Raw genomic sequence first — 16,085 nt, 5'->3', positions numbered from 1 at the left:
CAGATTAAGTGACCACTTCACATTGCGTACGTTTAACGCTCTATTTCTCCACTGGTGAAAAAGAACCGTGTAAAAAGAAAAATCGTGATTTGCAACAAAGTACTAAATTGGCATTGCAATTGGCGTTGAACTGAAGCAAACAATGGAAAAGGCAGTTTAGAATGTAGAACTGCATTCGATAATAATATTTCATTCAACAAACATACGAAAGTGAAGGTACTGCGTTAAGGAAAATCAGAAAAATATGTTTTTCAAAGATCGACGCCTCATTCATCGTCACTCTCTATTACATTACAACAAATACGTTTTCTCATTACTGGAAAAATATATTTCCTTCAACTGACCGTTTTGAATCAGCTGTGACGACATCTATTTTGTTTTTTCTTGTAATAATAATTTTTTAAGAAACCATACGTTTCTCAAGTCCCTGTGAAGTCGTGTAGAATGTTCGAGATTGGTTTCACTTACAGTAAAGTGATAAAACGTGTTTAAAAAAGAGCAAAGCGAAATTTAATTAGAAATATGGAGAAAATAAAAAACTATTTAAGAATTTTTATAGTCGGAATACTCTCAGAATATAGAGGGTTGAAGGTATTATAAATTATAGTATTATATATTACTATAATAGTATTTTATATATATTTTTTTTTAATTTTTTTTTTGTTTTAGTAAGGAGAAGTAAGATTTCATAATTTCATTTCATTTGTTTCATTTTGTTACTTCACTCGTACCGTTTCTAAACGTCTAACATTTCCCATTTCCTCAATAAAATTTTAGTCAAGTAGGTATAACATGTTATTTATACACATACGCTTTTGAAGTCGTAACAAATTCATACAAAACGATTTCTTGTATTCCTTGCTTTTTATTGTACAATAGCATGTATGGATGTTTTGTGTACTTTCGTGTAAACACAAGCGCCCTAAAATCGAAGCATAAAAGATATAAATCTAAAATTTGCTTTAAATAATGCTACTTTTGAATATTTCTAATTGTTTTCACTCGCTAGTGCCATATATTTAGTATTTAGAAAACTTTCGCAGATTCATGTCACAATCATATTGCGTCTTGTCATGACTCCGATATCTCTTGTTTGTCTAAAGGAGGACAATTCATATGCCGGAGATTTCGCGGGCCAACCATGCCTTCTTGTACTCTTGCGCATTCGCTCAACCATATTGCGACACTAGCTACCTCTTCAGCTGATAGACGAGATCCAATACCTAGTATCGAATTATAACAGAAATCTTATAAAAATTAATGTAATGATAATCATAGCAAAGAACTGGTTTTGTACAGAAACCGCAACGTAAAAGTCTCAGATAATTTTGCAAGAAACTTGAAATTTACAAAGAATCATAAACGTAACATAAATAAACTCGAACAATTTTACAACTCGGCTTGTATATATGTATGCATATCGGTTTGTAATATAATTAAGGATTCTTTGTTATCTCACCAGGAACATTCGGATAATACTTGAGCAATTTTGCGTCTATAACCTTCTTCTTCTTTTTCCTTTCAACCCTATCTTCCGTACTTCGTATGCTCTGTTTCTCGCTATAACTTTCTGCCGAAGTACTACTAGTCACACTTTTTGCAGATGTATTTTCACCTTTCAACTTTTGTCCATTAGATCCCGGTCTCTTGCTTGACTCGACATTGCTAGCGGATATCTCGTTAGGTTCTATTTGTGAAGTTTCTTTGCTAGAGAAATCTTGTTTCGCTTCATCTTCAACCATCTTCTTCTGGCTAGCGTAACTTTCGCTTAACTGCGGCGTTATATCAGCTGTAGAAGAATATTTTTGTAGATTATGTAACAAATGTGCGAACGAAATAATAATTTCTGGTAAGAATGTACTTCTCGAAGAGTCTATGTCCTTTCTTGATACCAATTCTAAGTCTAAATTCGCGTCAGCTTCCGTGTCTTGGCTCGTAGCTGAACAAACCCGATCTATAGAAAATTTTCTTTTGCTCGATTCTTGATTTTCTGAGTATTCAGAATCGTATATAATGAATTCTGTCGGATCCTCGTCGCCAGGATCTCTTTCGCTCCCGTCACAACAAAGTCCAGCTAAATATCTGAAAAGGTGTTATTATTAATAAATTAATTTTCTCACATTTAATAAAATATACATTGAATAACGCTAAACATTGTAGAATTTTTTCTATTATTATGATATATAAAACTACAGATTTCAAGATCTCTATGTATATACATACATATAAGTACAATATATGTATATCTTCCATAAATTCCTATATGTATAATCCTATAAATATCATTCATATCTTTTTCAACGCCCTATATAAGTACATCCTTCTTCCCTTCAGTTGTGTTTTATAGCTTCACGGTTTATTACCTATATCAATATGTATTATACATTTTGTAAGTCTTGTATATACCCATATATCTCCAGAAAGAATGTAACTGGAACCATAGCAGATCCGCCATCAGGTTCGTGAGTGAATAACTCGCAAATCATAGTCATTGTTTCAAAGAGGCTGGAACCTAAAAGTCCAACAGCGATTGCCAAGAATTTTTTCACTTGGCATTTTCGTCGAAATTTCCCGATCATCAAGATCAAATTTAGATCCCGACGATCCAAACACAAGCAGTCCCATAGCCTTAGTATCGTTTCCACAGGTAACGTTTTATTGTAATCTATTCAAGAAATATTATTTTTCAATGTCGGTGAAAGATGCTTATCTAAATACACAGTTTAAAAACTTCTCCACCCAGATCACAAAGTTCTACTTTAAAAAAATAATAACTAAGAGTTATCTTATATTACATATTTTGTTTAACATACCTAAGAAATATCTAAATATTTGATATTTATAATTGATAATTCTACGTCCAGTTAATAAGTAATTATATTTAATATAATTATTTAATTCATTAGCATCAATAATTAATAATTAGAATAATTGTATGTATTAGTGATTAGTATGAATATAAAGTACAGACCAACAAGAACCGGTGATATTAAATATTAAATATGGATAATCGATCAAAAATAATATATTGAAACAGTTAATAAAAAATTCTATGTTGCTCCAACAATTCATATACCTATACATATATATTCGAATAATTATTATCGATACCTCCAAATTGACGAAGTAAAATCCTCAGAAAACCGAGAGTCAAACCGGAAGCGGTATTCGGTGGTGGATACTCCAATCTTAATTTCGTCGGTGGTTCCTCACCATTGGCCAACGCTTGAAAATACGAGCTAGACCATCGAAGTAAATCGTACGGTTGCGTTCGAATAGCCGCCTTGCAAAATTCCTTCAGAATTAATGGCAAACTCGGTGGCACGATAACTTCATGTTCTGAAACTGATTGTTCTGCAACAGACATATTTTTCAATTTTTCAAAGTTCAACAAATTATTCGTATATTAAGTACTGTAACTTTCGAATAAGGAACGAGAGTAAAATCTTAAGGGGGAATGCTAGTTGATACGAAGTGAAACTATGATTAACTTGAATATCGTAGTACATTACGTCAAGTATACTGTTTGTTGCCATTTCGCGGGATTTCGTCGTCTAGGAAACAACATCGATGAAAAGTGATCAATTCGTGGTAGGAATAGTGTCGCTCACCTTCACTTGCATTCTATTTAACCCGCTTGTATTCTTTCGGTCATTTTCAAACCAATTGTAGTTTTCTAATATTAAAAAATATTTCAAAATAGATATGGAAGAATTGCTATTGATGTGTATCATTTTTTCATTTAATTTTATATTAAATATTTTCTTAAAATATTGAAAACGTTTTCGTTTGCTAAAGTACGAGTAAGATTAAAATATAAACATTCGATGATCACAATTAGATTAAATATATATAACTCGATAAAAGAATCGATCGATAAAGAAGTTCTCTTTTTATCATCGTTATCATTCGTCAAGTTGAAAAGCTTTATTCTTTGGTTTTACATATAACATTATTAATAATAAAATTAAATTATATATACATATATCTGTAAACTCGTAAATCTCGGGGTAATTCAGGTAATCGATTCTGAAGTCTGAAGATCGAGTTTATTGCAAAAATACTTAAATGAAGTACAGGAGTAAACAACAATTAATAGCAATCTATAACAGTAAACAATAAATAACAAGATCTCTACAATGTCTATCTGAAAATCAAGAATCGATTTTCAACGTCTTGAGATACCGATCTTCCTCCGTCAATGTTCGATGTTTTAAATATTTAATCTTTATTCTGTGGTCTTGTCTACATCAGACGTTGCTCTCTGTCCGTCTGTTCGGGAAATGAGTGTCTCTCAAAAATGACTGTTCGTAAAACAAAAGAAAGTCGCTCTGTCTGTGAGACAAAGTAGTGCTGTCCGTAGGCAGAGAAAGTCCCTATCACACTTGAACTCTAGGGAGTTTACATATATGTTTTCAATATGAATAAATACCAAAATATTTACTAAAGTATTTTATTTCATACAAAATAATTAAAAATAACAATAAAAATATCTAGATATATGAAGTAGAATAATTATATTTAACACATCAACAGCCGCTGTTACAGTATATATTACTTTTATTATTCAAATTAATAATAATAACTAGTAGAAATATTTTTCGATTACTAATGTATAATAATGTTACCAATATATGTTTATGTACTTATATTTAAAAACATTACAATTTTTTACTACAAAATTTCTATTAAATTACTGACTGCAAATGCGTTTTATTCAGATTTATGTACATCTGAATTATCAGTCATCGTAAACATAAAAGAGTTATTTCGAATACTTTGATACGACATTTGTTATCCAATGACAAAATTAGTTACATATAATTGCATACAATGTAATTCGTATAAAATAAGTTAAAATATTAATGCTTATAGATGGTGCTACTTTCGTGATTTTGGAGGGACAACATTATTCAATATGGTAGCGATTGGTGTTATTCGTTTGTGAACGTTGCAGTGAGAAGACCGCGTCTAATGCACCAATAATTGTAATTAAGTCAGGCGCGTATTTAAAATAAAATAAAAATTAAGTAAAATTAAAGCGCGGATTCATTTTATACATACAAGAAAATATATCTTTTCCAAAAAAAAGAGTAAAATGTCGAAGCCAGATGAAAATGCAGACACAGGGGACACAGGAGATAATTCGAATGGATCTTCGGCCGAGACTACGTCGTCCCGAGGTGGTGATTTCGAAACAAAACTTGAAACCGATCGTAGTAAACGATTCGATTATTTACTAAAGCAAACTGAGATATTCTCACACTTTATGACGAATAATCAGAAGGACAAGGCTGGGAGTCCCTTAAAGATAAAAGCTGGGAGACCCAGAAAACAGCCGGAGACCCAAGTGAAATTCGATTCTGGTGACCATAGGCATCGTAAGACGGAACAAGAAGAAGACGAGGAATTGTTGGCTGAAAGTAATGCCAGTGTCGCGCCAACCACTCGTTTTGAATCGTCTCCGCACTACATTAAATCTGGTGAGTTACGAGATTATCAAATACGAGGCTTAAATTGGATGATATCTCTGTATGAGCATGGTATAAATGGTATCTTGGCTGACGAAATGGGTCTGGGTAAGACTCTACAGACTATCTCATTACTTGGATATATGAAACACTTCAGAAACATTCCTGGTCCGCACATAGTCATTGTTCCCAAGTCTACGTTGGCCAACTGGATGAACGAGTTTAAAAAATGGTGTCCGTCGTTGAGAGCAGTTTGTCTCATAGGAGATGCAGAAACTCGAAACACTTTCATCAGAGAGGTTATGATGCCTGGAGAATGGGATGTTTGTGTAACATCCTATGAGATGGTTATAAAGGAAAAATCAGTGTTTAAGAAGTTCAATTGGCGTTATATGGTAATCGACGAGGCTCACAGGATAAAGAATGAAAAGTCCAAGCTATCTGAGATTCTGAGGGAGTTTAAAACTGCTAATCGCCTTCTGTTAACGGGAACACCTTTACAGAATAACCTTCATGAACTGTGGTCTTTGCTCAACTTTTTGTTACCAGATGTATTTAATAGTTCGGATGATTTTGATTCTTGGTTCAACACTAACAGTTTCTTAGGTGATAATTCATTAGTCGAGAGATTACACGCTGTCCTTAGACCGTTCCTTTTGAGACGTTTAAAATCTGAGGTAGAAAAAGGACTGAAACCTAAAAAAGAAATCAAGGTCTATATTGGTCTGAGTAAAATGCAGAGAGAATGGTATACCAAGGTACTTATGAAGGACATAGATATAGTTAACGGTGCTGGAAAAATTGAGAAGATGAGATTGCAGAACATCTTGATGCAGCTGCGTAAATGTTGTAATCATCCATATTTATTTGACGGTGCAGAGCCTGGACCGCCTTACACGACCGATGAACACCTTGTTTATAATTGCGGTAAGATGGTTATCCTAGACAAATTATTGCCAAAATTACAACAACAAGAGTCTCGCGTTCTTATATTCAGTCAAATGACCAGAATGTTAGATATTTTAGAAGATTATTGTCATTGGAGAGGTTTTCAATATTGTCGTTTAGACGGTAACACAGCCCACGAGGATAGACAACGTCAAATCAACGAATACAACGCACCGGAAAGCGAAAAGTTCATTTTCATGCTGTCGACTCGTGCGGGTGGTTTAGGTATTAATTTAGCAACGGCGGACGTAGTAATTATTTATGATTCCGATTGGAATCCTCAAATGGACTTGCAGGCGATGGATCGAGCTCATCGTATAGGTCAACAGAAGCAAGTCCGCGTATTCAGGTTTATCACAGAAAATACAGTGGAAGAAAAAATCGTAGAGCGTGCGGAAGTTAAATTGCGTTTAGATAAACTAGTTATTCAACAGGGGCGATTAGTGGACGCGAAGCAGACAGCGTTGAACAAGGACGAAATGTTAAACATGATCAGGCACGGTGCAAACGAGGTATTTGCATCGAAAGACAGCGCCATCACCGACGAAGACATAGACACTATACTTCAAAAAGGTGAAGCCAAAACCGAGGAAATGAAACAGAAATTGGAAAGTCTAGGTGAATCTTCTCTGCGTAACTTCACTGTGGACGCACCCACGGATTCCGTCTACCAATTCGAAGGTGAGGATTACCGCGAAAAACAAAAGATTCTTGGAATAGGAAACTGGATAGAGCCACCGAAACGCGAACGTAAAGCCAATTACGCGGTGGACGCTTACTTTAGAGAAGCTCTCCGAGTATCAGAGCCAAAAGCCCCAAAAGCACCTAGACCACCAAAGCAACCGATAGTTCAAGACTTCCAATTCTTTCCGCCACGATTATTCGAATTACTCGACCAGGAGATATACTACTTCCGGCAAACGGTAGGTTATAAAGTTCCAAAAAATCCAGAGCTTGGATCGGACGCTGCCAGAATTCAAAAAGAAGAACAGCGTAAGATAGACGAAGCTCAACCATTAAGCGATGAAGAAGTTGCAGAAAAAGAGAAACTGCTTACTCAAGGCTTCACGAACTGGACGAAGAGAGATTTTAATCAATTCATAAAAGCTAATGAAAAATATGGTCGTGATGATATTGAGAACATAGCCAAAGAAGTAGAAGGAAAAACTCCTGAAGAAGTGATGGAGTACTCGGCTGTTTTTTGGGAAAGATGTCATGAGTTACAAGATATAGATAGGGTAATGGCTCAAATTGAACGAGGAGAAGCAAAAATACAGAGACGAGCTGGGATTAAAAAAGCCTTGGACGCCAAAATGGCAAGGTACCGCGCACCTTTTCATCAGTTGAGGATAGCGTACGGAACGAACAAAGGTAAGAATTACACCGAGGAGGAAGATCGATTCCTCGTGTGTATGTTGCACAAGCTTGGCTTTGACAAGGAGAACGTATATGAAGAACTTCGTGCCACGGTCAGATCGGCGCCACAATTTCGTTTTGACTGGTTCGTAAAGTCTCGTACAGCTTTAGAACTTCAGCGGCGGTGCAACACGCTAATTACGCTCATCGAGCGCGAGAATCAAGAGCTGGAGGAGCGAGAGAGACAGGAAAGGAGAAAGAAAGGCGGCAGTATTGGAGCAAAACCTGCGTCCAAGAGAAAACAAGAGAACCTACCAGCACCACAAGACAAACCACGGAAAAAGAAGAAATAAAAGACTTAAACGGAGATACGTTTCCAGTTGTCATTTGGAAAATCGAATTTAATCACGATATAATAATCTTTTCATCGTTCATTCTCCAAATATTAAAACGATCTGTTATTGTTTAAATTTATGGAGAACCTGTAAACTTTTTTGCAGTTTCGCCACTTTTTCATTCCCTGCGAGATCTACATTTCAGTATGATTACGTTTGACTCGCTTTTTCTTAATAACCATCGATTAATATTTGGAGTTAACGGGAGCAAGCAACTAACAGAGCAAAACAGAAAAACGGCTTACATTTCGTTTTGTGGCACATTGAATTTTTCATTTTTTTTTTTTTTCTTTTTTATAATGTGCGATAGTTTCTGGCGAGAGTATCCGATATATTAATTTTATCTATCCATGACTTTTAAAGTAACGCTTCCCACAACTTAAAACTAGTTATTTTTAAATTGTAATCGTCAAAACCTATCATACATCATGAAAAGAAAGTCAAAAATTCAGTCTATGCCAAAGCGAAGTTCAGCCGGAGAACGTATTTATTATTATCGTTAATGGACGTATTATTGTAATAAATGGATTTTCACATGTGACATTAAGAATGATAGCTTTTATATTTATATGTACCGGATGACCTATTTCGATTCTTCTAATGAATGTCAAAAAGGTGCTTGTTTCTGACATTGATGAAATTAGAGGAAAGCGAGATTTTTTTATACATACATTATAATTATCATAGACACTCGCAAACATGTATGTATTGTATATAAACCACATGCGTACCTTGATTCTATTTTACATAATTGTGATGCAATATTACGTGATCGATTTTATTTATTTGTTATGATTTTAAAAGGCATTGTAATTCGTTTTATGAATAAAATATCATGTGCCGTTTCATATGAAAATCTAATGTGTTTAGTTGTTGATTATTAATTACCTTATGTAAAGTTGAAATGACGATAATTAAGATACGATTATGGTGGATTAGAATGTGAAGATTAGAACGATATAAATATAATCAATTCTATTTTCATGTTTTCGAATATATAATTATATATATAGAATTTCGGAATTCTTAGTACTGAGTGAAGAAAAAATATTTAGGTTTATATATAATATTAGGTTTATTTGTGTTTAAATCAAATGTAATTATGAATAATATAATGATATAATCACACATACATACGTATATTAATTTAAACGGTGAATGTATTATTGTTCGTATAGTTTACGAAATCGATTATCGAAATGAGATAAATCGCAAATTCTTTGTTGAACAATCATCGGGTTTTAAAATATATAGATGAAACGATTACATTTCAAAAACTTACATTCTCTTCGTGCTACAACTTGAAAAAAGTAGTATAACATATATATCAACATTTATACCGAAATGCTTAAAAAGCAATTTTAAAATTATTATTCTATTCGTTTTCTAGAAGAATTTTTTATATTCTAATTTTCATTAATCCAGTTATTGGATACGATTTACAAGAGAACAAAGCGTTGTTACTTTTAAATGCATGGAAAAGTCGAATTAACCGATAATCGGTAAAATATGCATACAAGAGTTTCGTGATAAATTTAACCACAAAAATTGTTCATTCATTGTGTACATACAATCATTAATTCTACTAACTGTACTAGTATTTTATAACTATATTCGATGACATATTACTAGAAATTATTGATTTTACAAGGTCACAAAAAAAGGATATTTTACCGAGTATGACAATAATATCGTAATTTAATAAATTTAATAAATTTTATCAAATAATTTAGTATATATATTAATAAGATAGTTATATATTTTTATAAATGCATACTAATTATTAAAAAATATTGATTAACTATATCATGACTTTATGAAAGTACTATAAGAAACGTAGAAAACATGTAGAAATATGACTTTATTTTTCTTAAAATAAAACCGTAAAAAGTATTTTTTAAAATAAAACAGAGTTCTTATTGCTGCATTATATCAATGTTAAGAGAGATAAATTTCAAATAAACTTAAAAAAATAAAATGGGACTGTTAATAGAATCTTTTTTTATTTGTTTTTTGGATCACTTTTTAAGGCCCCGGAGTTCGTCATTATCACCACAGAATATATGTAATATTATAATCATATAAGTATTTTGAATTTGGTGTTATATTTAAAATCTATTTAGACTGAGAGAACTATTTTTTTCCCGATCATAATAAAATTTCTGTTTAGTTAAACGACTTTCCTTAAAAAGCAAATAAAATAATCAAAAACTATAATTGTTTCTTCTTATTATTCTATACCTATGTTTGAATTCATAAAACAAAAGGGATCCTTAAACAATTTTTTTTCATTGTCTTTAATTTTGTAACAATGTAGAATATCATTTGAGTAATAATGCAGCTGATAATTTTTGTTATCCCGTTTTTTTCTAGATGTAAACTTTCCACCATTTTTTATCAATAAAATGTTTCAAAGACAACAAAATAAGCTACAGAATTAGTGTTTTAAACAATAATGATCATTTATAAGCAAACAATTTCGTATAAACGAAATTTATAAATAAATCCTAATTTTTATATATGATCTTAATTGCACATTCATAATAACAGATTACATGTAATCAATATTGTTAATTAAAAATACTCATATGTTACATCAAAGGGAATACAGCAAAATTCGCAAGAAACTGAAGTGTCCCAGTTTATAGTAATTGCTCATCTTATCCTATTCTTTTTATTTTTGTCACTTTTCTTTATATTTTTTATTTTTTTCTGTTTTTAATAATTTTTTTAATATATTGCTATCTTATTCTATTACACATACTTTCGGAAATCTTACAGCAACATTGTTCTGTCTGAAATTAATCGGCAGTAGAGTATATTTAGTTTACAGTGAATATATGTTCATCATTCGGTAATTACAATTATTAGAAATAATATGACTCCTCTGTAGCGTTATTATAAATCACCTATGGCAAGGAGCGGCTCAAGTTCTTTCAATATACTTATATATATATAAGTTAAAACTACATATATATGTATATATATAGTTTTCTTCTTTTTTTTTTTTATTAAAATTATCAAATAATTAAAACAAGAGTTTTATAAACAAATACATTAATAAGAAAGACACGCACTTAATAGAATGAATTAATAAATGTAATAAATAAAATTCAACGACACCAATAACTCCTTAAACAGCGTATCAATGGACCCAATTAAAAAATATGAAAATGTAAATTTATATTTCTGATCAATTACACTTCTTGTTGTGTCAAATCACGATATACGATCGTCAAAAGTTGGTGTCTCTATGAATTCATTATTAAACTTCGCTTCCTAGTATACATATATTATTGCAAGTAATCACTCGACTTTATTAATATCCTAAGATTTAAAGGATTATATCCATCTACACTTTGAAATTTGCAATAATAGCAATAACAATAGTAATACTGGTAAGTTATATGGCGCGGTAAGCAATTTTTTCATCCCGCTTACGTATCTATTACATGTATGTATATATAATATCTGTTTATACATATATATATATACATATATATATATATAGATATATGTATGTATAATACATACATATATATGTATATATATTTGTGTGTATGTGTGTATATATATATATATATATACTATATATATTTCTTCCTACCTAATACATATACTACAATTTATTATCTGAAATCTACAACTTGATTATAATTTTTTTTCTGCGATACCAAGAGATTCAGTATGCACGCAGTATTCACTTGCACGATATTTTTTCTTTTTACAATTAATATTGTATTAAACTTTTGGTGAATTTCGATTATATTTGTAGATAATAATTATAACTATGCATGCTTAGAATAATTATTTATTTGGAATTTTTTCGGTTTTTTTCCAAGTAAGTGTGCACATAAAAATTCCTAAACTTTTTTTTGTTATATATCATTTTATTTTTAGTGTTTTTGCAAGAAACCGAACTCCTTGCAAAGATATACCACTTATCATTTTATCGTTCTTACGTACTTTTCATTACATACATAGTACGAGTCTAAGACAGAGAGAGAGAGAGAGAGACAGAGAGAGAGACAGACAGACAGAGACAGAGATTTTACTCAAATTCAGTAACGTTTAGAAACAATCAACTGAACTAATCTTATTAGTTAACATTATAAAATATGTGATTGTAATATATTCCAAGATATATCAGCACATATCATAGTCTTAATAATAATAGTTAATATAACAACGGTTCGATATTCACTGAAGAGCATAGGACACACAACATGTTTAATAAATAAAATGTGTGTATTATTTTAATAGTAAAGGAGTGTATGCGTTTGAAAATAATAAGTAAAATTATCGACTTGCGATTGTATCGCAGAAATTGAATTATAAGTTTAAAGGAACTTATAGTGTAATCATATATTCATAAATGAAATTCTTTAATTATAGCAGATTTAAAATCTGAAAAACTGTTGAAAAACAACGAAACATTACGAAATTACGTCTTGTATTTTAACATTTACCTATAAGTTCGCTATCATAAAAGTTTCTCTAAACTAAAAATCATAAATTTATTTTGTGACCATTATATAAAGTTATTTCGGTAAAAAATAAAAAGTTTCAAACGTAAGTTAATTATACGTTAACAGGTACTTAAACTGCGACGTAATAATAATAATTAATAACATTAGCGATGTACCGTTATGGAGAAATTTTCATTAGTCCACACTATGAACGGCAAGTTATTTGCGGTTTTTTAAAATGCTCCAAGACTTTTGCGACAGATCACAATGATTATAATATCACGCATAAAAATAATTCTAAAATCAATAAAAATCATTGTGGATAACACAAATTCAACTAAAAAAGAGAGGTACAAAATAGATAGTGCTGCAAGTATATAGAAATTCAAGACCCTGTCCGTATTCCTTTATAAGCAAGACAAGAGGATCTAAGCGAAAGCTTTAATTCGAAATCAGATGCCTCCAAGGGGGTGGATCGGGGGGTGGAGGCAAAGGGACTGGTTACGGTCGGCAATGACCTCTTTTTCTACCACCTTCGTTACCATCCTCCTCTTCGCCACCCCTTCTTACTTCAGTGTATCGTTCACCCTTCACACTTACGATCTTATTATCTAAGTAACGTACTAATTTTTTTGGTTCCGTTTTCGGTGCGACTGGACGATGCTCACGTGAGTCATCGTCTCTATCAACATAACTATACCGTGCAATGATACGTGATTTCAATTCCTCGTCGTTCACTCTGGCCTTGTTACGACCGTTTGGCTGTAGAAGATAATTACGCTATTTTATATCGTTTAACTCATAATTGATTCATTACTATGAAAATGCACGTACATGTGTATATACATGTATAAATTTAATAACATTTTAAATTAATAGTATAAGTTTCAAATATCATACAAAAAATAAATTATATATTTTATAAAAAGTGCATACATGTAAAAATAGATACTTACTGTTAGAAAAGTAAGATTACTAACAATACTTTGCCCTGCTTCTTGTCTATGAAGTGCAAGTTGTGCTGCCTTTGCTATATCACCACCAGCAACTGCCAAGCAATGTCTGGCTTCTGCTGGACTTGCAGCTGGGAACATTTCTTGTAAAAGTGCTACTTGATGCCAAGATGATTCCTGATAAATAAGACATTCATGGTTTAAAATAACTAATAGTTACTTCAAAAACAAAGTAGAAGGAACTTACTTCTGAAAAATATTCTCCACTAGAATCACTTCCAGCATCACTAGTTTCTGAGAGATGATGAACTCTCATTCTCTGTGTACCAGGAGGTAACAGAGCTGTTAAACTAATATGACTCAAGGGATCTTGAGGTTGGCAATTTTCATTCCCTTTGCTTTCTTGCCGTAGTTTACTTTCAACATCTAATAACCACTTGGACACTGCTTCTTTTTCAATAGTAGAAAACTCAGGAAGACAAGCAGAAACCATTTCACATAATCCATCAACATCCAAGTCTTCCTCAAGTGCACTTTCTTCTACCATGCTCACCACATAGCTCAGGACAATGTCATCTATTAAGCTGGAAGGGATATCTTTATAAAGTACAAAAACACATTAAATGCAGTTATTATATAAGTTCCACATATACATTTGCTGAATTATGAATAAGTTCCATCACTTTTTCTTTCTTGTTTTTACCTTAATTGGGCAGTTGGTACCTCTTTCCTTACAAAACTAAATAAAGACTTTTTGACCAACTCTTCCTTTTCATCCATTGTACGATTCATCCTAAAAAATTAATAATAACTAATTCAAGTAAAAGTCATCCATCACTGAAAGATTTCTATATATTTAATTTGATATTTATAAACTCTAAAATGTTTCAGTTAAATTTATATTCTTTAAAGTGATCAGTTTATTAACAAAAATTAATATTATACAACCTTATTAGAACAATATTTATATTCAATAATATTTCTAAAACAATTTAACAAGTGTCTTTACAAAAAGTCAATGATGACATATAATGTTATTGTTAGAAAAAATTATAGTTAGAAAAAATTATATTAAGGTGTAAAAGCTTTATTACAAAACATTTACACTGCAGAGGAAAAGCACATTAAAAATACATAAGTCTAACTTTTTTACCAGTTTACATAGGAAATAATTACAACAAACTATTAAATATTAATTCACAAATTCTACATTTGCAACATGAACTTTATAAACCAAATTGACTTTATTACACAGTACATTAACCGCGTCGAATTTATGCTTAACGTTAAATTTAATTCGCACAGAAATTTCATTTGAGAAATTTCGTTTTCGAAAGCTACTGTCGTCCAGCTACTGTTAACTTTTCAGTTAGGTTAAGAGAAATAAGGCAAAACCAATTACAGGTAGTCCAAAACAGGATTGTATTCAAGAACTGACTTTTCTTGAATGTCTTTATCTCGTGCAAGAAATGAGAATAAAATCATTTTTCGTGGTGCATGAAAAAACAGAAAATGAATAAGTATCGCAAAGGAAAATGAGAAAGGGAGGAGAAGAAATTGACAGAAAGGTAGTAGCAGCGCCGGTCACATCCAGCTTTTAGCATTTCCGTTCATCTGCGATGAACAAACAATTTCGTAAGATAACATTGATATATTTTATCATGAAAATAGGCGCGAGTACGAACCTGATCTTATTCACTTGCTCCAAGTCCTCGGATCGTACTTAAAGTTGAAAACTGATAAAAATTTCGTATACAAACAATGTTGCTCGATTTGACAGTCCGGTGGGACGGGTAGGGATAACGTGGCGCCATCACAGTCCGCGACCCACTTCGGGATCAAATCAGCAATCTCAGTGTTGTAATTTTAATATTAAAACAACCCAAAATAGAAACAGTTATTCTATAAAATAAAATAATTTTCTACTCGAAATATCGTTTACGATGAATGAAAAAAGTAAATATCACAAATTATATAGGATTAGCATAAATGCAGAAATTCGATTTACATAGGAGCACTAATATCGATACTGTAACCCCCGAAACTTATTTGTTACATAAATATTAATCTGTACCTGTTGTATGTATAATAGAACTGTCTTTAGAAATAAATAAGATGAGATGGATTATTTAGTAGATTCAATCATTCAAATGAAATTTATTTTATGAATCATTGATAAGCTACAGCTCCAAAACTGTTAGAATAAAACAAAAACTTGGGAATTGTGCTTTTTATTGGGAGTATTGAACTTGAGTGCTTGAAATTATATAATAAAGTCTGTACGATTAATTATGTTTATATTTTGAAACTCGACAATATTTTTAGCAATAAAATGAGAACAAGGAATTTTTCTATCTATTCAAAGAATGTAACATATTAATATATGTATAAAGATGCTAAACATAGAAGGAACTTATATACAATTACAGTTCCATTAATATTTAGTTACGATACATAATAATTTTTCGAATTTTCCCAAATAATCGATAACAT

General features: G+C 31.6%; 3 protein-coding genes across 5 annotated transcripts; 1 reads left to right on the top strand and 2 right to left on the bottom strand.

Moving 5' to 3' along the window:
- Window positions 1-706: 706 nt before the first annotated feature.
- LOC100644976 lies at window positions 707-3,506 on the bottom strand. 2 transcript variants are annotated; one of them, XM_003399827.4, is made up of 5 exons: window positions 3,112-3,505; window positions 2,407-2,665; window positions 1,862-2,082; window positions 1,460-1,789; window positions 707-1,223 (listed from the first exon to the last, which is right to left on the bottom strand). In XM_003399827.4, the coding sequence occupies exons 1-5, from the start codon at window positions 3,365-3,367 to the stop codon at window positions 1,072-1,074; spliced, it is 1,218 nt and encodes a 405-aa protein (XP_003399875.1). In that variant the 5' UTR covers window positions 3,368-3,505; the 3' UTR covers window positions 707-1,071. The 2 variants fall into 2 exon arrangements, with proteins under 2 accessions (XP_003399875.1, XP_020721698.1); XM_020866039.2 differs by having other exon boundaries at window positions 1,460-2,082; window positions 3,112-3,506.
- Window positions 3,507-4,859: 1,353 nt separating this feature from the next.
- On the top strand, window positions 4,860-9,031 carry LOC100643266 (chromatin-remodeling complex ATPase chain Iswi). Its single transcript, XM_012318820.3, has one exon. It carries the CDS (start codon window positions 5,099-5,101, stop codon window positions 8,126-8,128), a length of 3,030 nt encoding a protein of 1,009 aa, XP_012174210.2. The 5' UTR covers window positions 4,860-5,098; the 3' UTR covers window positions 8,129-9,031.
- A 1,161-nt stretch (window positions 9,032-10,192) lies between these two features.
- LOC100645096 (CUE domain-containing protein 2-A) lies at window positions 10,193-15,422 on the bottom strand. Of its 2 annotated transcripts, none has more exons than XM_003399828.4 (5): window positions 15,278-15,422; window positions 14,296-14,385; window positions 13,840-14,176; window positions 13,596-13,769; window positions 10,193-13,401 (listed from the first exon to the last, which is right to left on the bottom strand). In XM_003399828.4, exons 2-5 carry the CDS (start codon window positions 14,382-14,384, stop codon window positions 13,141-13,143), a joined length of 861 nt encoding a protein of 286 aa, XP_003399876.1. In that variant the 5' UTR covers window position 14,385; window positions 15,278-15,422; the 3' UTR covers window positions 10,193-13,140. The 2 variants fall into 2 exon arrangements, with proteins under 2 accessions (XP_003399876.1, XP_012170524.1); XM_012315134.3 differs by lacking the exon at window positions 15,278-15,422 and adding an exon at window positions 14,995-15,185.
- Between the last annotated feature and the right edge of the window lie 663 nt (window positions 15,423-16,085).

Source organism: Bombus terrestris, chromosome 12 (genome assembly GCF_910591885.1).
Source record: "Bombus terrestris chromosome 12, iyBomTerr1.2, whole genome shotgun sequence".
Lineage (NCBI taxonomy): Eukaryota > Metazoa > Arthropoda > Insecta > Hymenoptera > Apidae > Bombus > Bombus terrestris.
The sequence above is the reverse complement of the archived record's forward strand: the minus strand, read 5'-3'. Positions and strand labels throughout refer to the sequence as shown.